This window comes from Macadamia integrifolia, unplaced genomic scaffold, assembly GCF_013358625.1.
Source record: "Macadamia integrifolia cultivar HAES 741 unplaced genomic scaffold, SCU_Mint_v3 scaffold561, whole genome shotgun sequence".
Classification (NCBI taxonomy): domain Eukaryota; kingdom Viridiplantae; phylum Streptophyta; class Magnoliopsida; order Proteales; family Proteaceae; genus Macadamia; species Macadamia integrifolia.
This window is the reverse complement of record NW_024870485.1, coordinates 189,365-197,720: the sequence shown is the minus strand read 5'-3', so window position 1 is coordinate 197,720 and position 8,356 is coordinate 189,365. Positions and strand designations below refer to the sequence as shown.

Sequence of the window (8,356 nt, the reverse complement as noted above, 5' to 3'; positions counted from 1 at the left end):
TTTTGCTGTTTTAGATATTGGGGTCAACCTTAAATAAAAAATATGACAGAGGAATGATGTTTCATAGAGAACTAAAGTAGGATGGAAGAAGTGGAGGTGTGTTTAGAGTGTTGTGTGATTGGCATATCTCTTTAAAGCTCAAGGAAAAATTCTATAGGAATGTTGGGATGAGGATATAGAGAACCTATTTTGTAGCTGAGATGAGGATGTAGAGATAGATGTGCGGTAAAAATAGGAATGATAAAGTAATAAATGAGCATATTGGAGCTGATTTGTTAGTTGCCCCGATCAACGACAAGCTCCACGAAAGTCATTTGAGGTGGTGTGGCTATTTTCAAAGGAGGACTGAGGATGCCCGAGTAAGAAGTGATATGATTTCATAGGCGAAGTGGTGAGGAATGACATGCATAGTCTCGGTTTTGTCCCAAGTATGACCTTGGATAGAGCCTATTAGAGGGTAAGAATCCATGTAGCTGAGATTTTCCTAACTTACTGAGCTATGCCTTTTTCCTCTTATTCTCATCTTCCTACCCCCTTCTGTTTGGAATTTTTTTCTTACTTTGTTTTGGTTGGATCCATGTAGCTGACCCCATTAAGTTGGGATAAGGCTGAGGTTGTTGTTATTGTTTACTGTAAGTGTGGTGTGAGTCCCAAGGATTAAAGTATCGGTATCGGTTGCAGTATCGGTCGGCCAAAATTAAGATACGTATTGTAGGGTATCGTATCGTATCGGAGATACGCTAAGATATGCACATAAATAAATAGAAAACACTTTTTTATACACTTTTGCATAAAAAAATAGTTAAAAAAAGTTATATATAACATGTATTATGCATAAACAGTAAATTGAGAGTATCGCACTAAGAATCCAAGGTTTGTAGTTGTCCCATAAATGTAAAATCCTTGTTTCCAACCTTAATTTCCACTTTAGTTAGAGAGAAAAATGGTTGGCAGCAACTTTGGAACAAAAACACCTCAAAAAATTGTGTTTTTCTAAAAAATTACCCATTTTGGCCATTTTATGACCGTATCGGTACGTATCAGTGTGTATCGGTCGATACATACCGATACGTACCGATACATACCGAAACGTACATTTCACTTCAATTTTGAATTTTCCATAGAGTATCGGTACGTATCGGTGCGTATCGGTGTGTATCGTAAGATACGTATCGATACAAAAGGGTTTTAAAAATTTCATGTATCGTATCGGTCAGTATCGTATCGGTAAGGGCTGATACGGTACGATACGGACCGATACTTTAAACCATAGGTGTGACTGCTGGTCTTGAGGTTTTCTATTTTTCTCTCCTATCTTTCGTTTCAATCCTTACCTCCTTCGGTGAGTTCCTTCCCTCTCTTCTTCTCCCTTATTCCCCTTCTTCCTTCTATTTTGGTTTTCTTGTTACAGTTCAATGTATTGGTGGTGTTTGGGACTTGGCTGAGTTCGTTCGAACCCACTAAGGCAACTTAACTTGACCTGGTGCTTCAGGGAATAGATCACCTCCCTAAGGCAACTCAAACCCCGAGGTCCTTGCCCTTGTTAGCTTCCCTTATCGTCTGAACTGTGACTTGCAACTGTGGTCTGCTGCTACCGCTACCTGCAACTTGGGTTTCCCTTTAGAATGGTGCTTATTGATTGAATTATCAATGGTCTGGACTTGATGGAGGAATGTATTATGAACCTCCTTTTTCAACTTCTTCCTGCAACTTGGAAGCCTGGGATAGAGGGTTGAATAAATCGGGAAGAACTCTTGCGCTGGAATTTCGGGATTGATAGGTTGAAGAAGGATTTCTTCCTTCTTACCTTTAAAGACTTATTTGCTAAATCCATTTTACTTCACGCCCTTTTATTTGAATTCCAGAATTGCCTCCTCTATTTAAGTTAATTCCAGATTGTCCCTTACTTTTTTAGTAGGTTTTGAGATTCTATATTATTAGCAATTTTTCACCCTCCTTGGGAGCTTCAGATTGTTTAAAGTTTTGCCGTTAACTTGTTTAATGAGCTGATATTAGTTTAGGTGGGCCATAAGCAACCCGAACAGGGTTTCCGAACTCCAAGATTATACTAATACAGCAAGAAAACATTGTATGGTAATAATTTAACCCCAAGGGGTAGCTGAGTTGGCAAGGGACCTTTGCCTCAAGAAGCATGTGGTTCTGAGTTCGACCTCCTCTTACCTTGGGGCCACTCACATGGGGGTGTTCAGTGCTCTTTATTGCTTTCAGTGAAAGTTGAATGGTTCTCATTCAACCCCAGTATGACCCGATCCAAGCTGTTTTGGGGTCAGTATGGGCCCGTGGGACTAGTCAGGCTGAAGGCTTGGATACCCGTCATTATCAGAAAAAAAAAAAGTATGGCAGCGAGGAAGAAAAACAATAAGACTGAATAGAAATTTGAGAGATTTAAGATAAAATCAAATTGTTGAATGGAATAAAACTTGACACTACCTCTTAATTTATAATAATAATGTAGATAATGTTCTAGAATATTACAAGGAGCAATAAACCCCTAAAGAACTTAAGTACCTGTTTGGATTCTAACATCATCTCTAAAGTCCATTATTACAACACAAATAGATATATTGAGAGTATACCATCCTCAAAAGACCTCTTCTTTTCCTTGAAGGAACATCACACCTACTATTTCCAGGCATTCTCAGGTGCTTCTCTACCTGATAAGCAACTTGGATGACACAATCCATCTGGGAGGCCTACTAAGCCAATCCAACTGTTATCTGAGGCTGCAAACCATTTCTGAACTGTGCTAAGATAACATCTTTATCCCATTCTGTTAAGATATGAGTCACAGTTGGGGGTTTGTCCAAACATGATGTAGCTATCATCCTGTTCCCTTTTCAAGTTTAGACTAGGTTGTTTACTTTCCTAGTTAGAGTAGGTTCCTTTTTCTAGTTATCTTGCTGTATAGAGGGAGGAAGCAACACACAATTGGCTGCTCCTCTCCTTGCACTCTCTCTTCTTCTCTCAATTCTCTCTCCCCCCTCTCTCTGGTTACTGGTTACAGATCTCAGATTTATTTACACACTCAAAGTAACTTGGCCTTGTTGTTACTGAGTTAACTCAGACATGAACTCAGCTGTTGGTTCACCATTGAACCAGTTTTCTGGTTCTGGTTCAAACCGAGTACTAGCCAATTCGATAAAGTTGGTTCACTAAAATAAACATACCAGTGGGGTGTGTTAGTAGATAGGAGTTTAAATTTGTTTTTTGCTTTCTTAGAGTTCTATTTTCTCTTCCTCCCTTGTAAGGATTAGTTTAGTTAAAGGTAGAGGATGTTTCTGTTCTTACTTCTTTCCTATTGTAATTCTGTTTTAGTTTCTGTTAAAGGTGTAAGGATTTTTTCAATGAAATTGGCTTTTGTTGCCTCTATGTTCTGTGGGATTCAGAATCTTCAGTTGTGAGATGCAAGTATGCAACTACCCCTTGGTTCGATCCCTGGCACGCCTTGGGAATCTTCTATCACATTGTAAGTGCCTGAAGGATTTATGATTCAGGCCTCTCAAATTTTCCCTTGTTGCGGATATTCGATCTTCAGACAATTGGTCCCCTCCGGCCCATTCTATGGCGCAGCTAGCGGACATTTGGAACTCTTTGCCGGTCATCTCTCCTTCCCAGCAGCTTAGGCCGGACACCATTCTCTAGAAGCCTTCTTCCACTATGACCTTCTCCCCTGAGGCAGCTTGGGAGTTTGTTAGGACTCATGGCCCGGTATCTCCATGGCATACCGTCTCATTTGGTTCAAGCATCACATTCCCCGCCAAAGCTTCACGGCTTGGAGAGTGTTCTCTAAGTCCTTACCCACAAACTACTTTCTCATTCAAAGAGGCATTCCAGCAGATCCATTGTGCATCCTATGTGGCACTGAGACGGAGACTATAGAGCACCTCTTCTTTGCTTGCAGTGTCTCTTCTTCCATTTGGAAAGGGATTCTTTGCAAATGCTGGCCTTACGAAAGGACAATCCTCCCATTCCACCATGAATTGATTTGGATGGATATGACATTCCGTGGAAAGACCATCTGTGACACTGTGGGAAGACTTGCATTCTGTGCTTCGATAAATCAGATTTCATAGGTCGCTCTCTTGATAAGATTTGGAGCTCCATCTTCTTTGATGTCAAAGCAAAAGTTTCTTGGTGTACAACCACTTGTAATTCCTCCCCTAGAAATTGTCATATTGTAAACTCCTAGGAGCTTCCAAACTCCATCATTAGGACTAGGAATGCTCCTTGAGTTTTTCCTCTTTCTCTTGGTAATGAATTATTTATTCACCCAAAAAAAAAAAAAACTAACCTTGGTTGAGATGCTAAGGTTGGCCGATGGGATTTTAGCCTAGTTCCAGGTTACTTGGTTCATATCAATTGGCTGCTCCTCTCCTTGCAGTCTCTCTTCTGCTCTCAATTTCTCTTTCTCTCCTCTCTCCGGTTACTGGTTACAGATCTCAGATTTTTTTGTAGATGTTGCCTTGCCTTGACCATGCATATTGTGATGCATTTTGTTTGTAGTGGGGAGTTAAAACCTTTGCTTCATTGCTTCCTTTATTTCTGCCCTGTTGTTCATCAAGCTATGCCCTTGAACCCTGTCCTGTACTTCTTGCTGTTCCGTTTTAACTTTGCCTCAGTGAACACTAACTTTCTTACTTAGCCTATACCATCAGAAAAATATTTCCAAGCTATGAACCTAGTCAAGAGATTTCTTCAGGTAGTTATCTCCATAGAAGTCTTCTGCCTCCAGCTTAGCTCCCTTTTGAACTCCATTAGGAGGATCATCCAATGGTCTTCCAAGGGAAGATACCATGGAGCTGATTCTCTTGTTGAGGAGCCACACTATGATCTAAACTGACCACCTTGTGCTGTGTTTGATGTACGACATTAGGAGACTTAAGATGGGGTGGGTTGCTCCTGAGGATTAGACTGTAGGGAATTGGAGTTTTAATTTAATTTTTCCCCCTTTTTTGGGCTGGTTAACTTCTATTTCCTTATCTGTTATGGCTGCTGTGAGTTTTTCAACATAAGCCTGTAAAGAATAGAACGCTTGAAGGTGAGAAGTGACACTCTATGGCAGCCACTTAATTAGTAATGGCAGTAAGTTCAGCCTCACTAGTGGCTACTATGATTACTATAAACGAAAGAACAAGAGTGGGACAGCTCTGAAACCAAATAATGCAACTAACTAATCTAAACCTCAAATTTAGGATTCAAGCTTTGTGGACAGGCCCAGAATAATATGTTTTATAGAGAACTAAAGGACTAAGGAAATAAATCTAGACAGTCTAAAGAATAAATGGGCACTTCAAAAGAAATTGATAACTGATCTTTGAAATGATTTTATATATAATCCTAATGCAACTTCCAGTTGACCCAGGACAGACTTGTGTCTTCTAAACCAGGTCGACGGAACTAGATGTATTTTCTGGTGAGGATTTCTGGATAAATAAGAAAAAACAGTGAATAAAATAGATATCTTCATATCTGGTGATTAGATTTGATGGAATATATTCTTAAAGTTGCAGAAGCAAAAGTTACTAGTCTTCTGATCACAAAACTGAGATATATGAAAGTTAAATGTTCTATCAATTGCTGTTTTGTTGTTTATTAACAATTAATGTGGCTTGGGAAGAATCATCCAATTGGAGGGCTAAGTGTAGGAATATGGTCAATCAGACCCGTTCAATTTTGGAATCAAATAAGGGTCCTTCATAGGTCTATATCTAATGTTATTTCATTCTTCGGTGGTCGTAGTTAGTTAATGAGTAACCAAGTCTCCTTTCATTTTAAAATTTTAGAAGTTACTCCACGTGCATACTTACCCCCATACATGGTATAAATGGGAGAAATAGATTCTGTTTTTCAAACTAATAGAATCTTCTTGGTATTTGCTCTTCCTTTTTTACCATCTCTTATTCTCTTAGTTCTTCACACGTATACTCTACTCTGTCTTCTTGTGGTGAAGTATGACTGCTTTCTCACATGAGGTCTGAAAAGTTCACTTTGTGTGTTCGGTTGCAATCGCTGAGTTTTCAGGGACGAAGGACTTACCATTTGATGAAAGGAATGACACCTCTAGAAAATCTCAATTCAGGGAGACTGATTAAGAGAAAAAATGAAAAGAAGTTTCACAGAAAGTCTGTTTTTAAGGATGAGCCAGCCATCAAACAAAGGAGGTCAGCTTTGCTTGATAGGGTCCTATTTCAGAATTGACTAGCTGAACCCTGATTGCCAAAAAAAATTAAGTAGAAAGGTGCAGTTTGCAGTATGGTTGTAGAACTTACCACTTGTATAGAACTGACATAATTACTACTAAATCTCCTACTCCATTTACTTCTTACGATTTAATGAAAGTGACTGGAAATAAATGCTACTGAGACTCCTAAGGCCTACTGAAAACAAACACCGTAATAAGAAAATTATAACCCCATGACCAGGATTAAGACACCTACTGAGTAGGTTGAGTAGGAAAATAACCACACGCTGGTGGATAGCTCTTCTTCCTTCTGCGTGCTGCATCAGCTACGCAAGCAATTGGCACAACTGTAAAGTTTCTAACCCAAAAATTCGAACTGGTAGGTAGAGGGCCTCCCAGGTCTATATAAGGGGGGCTGTAGGCTAATTAGTAGCCTGTGTGGATTAAATTTCGACACTTCCCAGCACGTGTTGCAGTACGTACTTCAGAAATGTATACAGTGAGAACCCGCTCTGGTACCATGTTGGAGGGTACAACCCAACACCTTAAGGCATTAAGTGGAGATAGCTCCTCAAGTATATGAAGGCACCAAGGACTGAACCTAACCAATGTGCGACTATATCTCTGTAACTCCCAAAATCTCAGCTACAACAAACAGGAAAACATAGAACTGAGATGGATCAATTGACATTTAAAAAAAATAATAAGAGATGGATTAATTGATGCATATCTAATCACAACATAGAAATGAATAGGAGAAAAGAATAGAAAAGAGGAGAAACATGTGCAAGAATGAATATAAGGCTGCGCTTCTGGTTGTTAGGAACCCGGAAAAGAGAAAATGCTTTCATTGGTGACTTACCTCTGACAACGTTTAAAGGTGAAGAAGTAATAAAATATATTTTCTCTATATGCAAAGCATCTAATGAACCAAAGGAAGATCACCTTCACCCCATGATGTGTGACACAACTACTTTTCATTCTGTTATATCATCAGGGTATGATACACCAATGACCTACCTGCAGTTTATGAGTTACAAACAGGAGAATTTGTCTTGGAAGTGGAAGAGCTACTTAACTCTCTGAAACCTTCACAAGGTATGACTGACAGATTTATACCTCCACTAACTGCAGTACTGACCACTTATAATCCTGTACCAGACCCTACACAATAGCCCAACTTGATATGTATTTTGTTTTCTTATGCTTCACCTTATCATTATTGAACTTTGCAGGAAACACTTCATTATGCATGTTAGCGATCGTTTTTTTTTTTTTTTTTTCAATGTAATCTGAATGTGATTTACTGGGCGTGCGAATATAAATAGATACATCAATCGTAAATACTTTGCTGTTCTTTGGTTTCAAATCTTTCACAGATCCCGGGGCTACGTCGGCCACAACAATAGTAACATTATGATAGATGCCGAAGGACTCAAGCAGGCGGCACAGATGCTTGTTTTGAAAAACATCTGAGATGAAATTGTACTGTCAATGCTGAAACCACTGATTTTATTTGTAAGTTCAGGTAGGATAGCAATTTAAAGACGGACGGAGCAAGCCTTCCATGCTGAATCTTTTAAGGTTGGTCTCAAAAAGTTTTCTTTTTGGTTGTTTTTTTTCTCTCAACATGGTTGGTTTGCTCATTTTGTACACTGGTTTTCTGTTGCATTTGAAAAACTTAAATAGAATATTTCTCACACTCAAATGAGAGTGAAAAACTTTCACAATACATACACAACATCTACCATAATATATTATAGCAATCTGGAGAGAATGATATATTAGAACTGAAATGTCTACGATCCAACCTGTGTATTCAACAACCAGTTTTGTACTTCCCAGTCTCTTATCAATATTTGCAGTATAGTTTCCTTTTTCTTGTGGAAGTAGAGGCTGTGGTTGGGTATCAAAAGCGTCGCTTTCAGTTTCTTTAAAGGCTGCTGTCATGATTGTTTCTTAACATTCAGGAAATCAGTTATCAGATGTAGATGAAACTGCACAGTGAATCGTGACAGGAAACCTTGGTACAATGGTTAAAGCTTGTGCCCCGGCATGAAGATGCATTGGGTTCGAGTCGACAGTGGCCACTTATGCTAGAAATGTCGAAGGCTATGACGAACCCCAATCTGCCACTCCCAGAACCCAACCCAC

At 39.3% G+C, this 8,356-nt stretch overlaps 1 protein-coding gene across 4 annotated transcripts in view; it reads left to right on the top strand.

Moving 5' to 3' along the window:
- LOC122069238 (protein phosphatase methylesterase 1) overlaps positions 1–7,934 on the top strand; it is a 52,790-nt gene extending 44,856 nt beyond the window's left edge. The window contains exons 13-15 of one of the 4 annotated variants that reach the window (XR_006137407.1): positions 6,043–6,182; positions 7,200–7,300; positions 7,582–7,664. Coding sequence is in view for 2 of the 4 variants with exons in the window: in XM_042633207.1 (XP_042489141.1) it covers positions 6,043–6,182; positions 7,582–7,678 (237 nt within the window). In the remaining 2 variants the exon portion in view is untranslated. Of the gene's footprint in view, positions 1–6,042; positions 6,183–7,199; positions 7,301–7,581 lie in introns of all 4 variants that reach the window. The other 3 variants (XR_006137408.1, XM_042633207.1, XM_042633208.1) reach the window with 3 other exon arrangements.
- Positions 7,935–8,356: the final 422 nt, after the last annotated feature.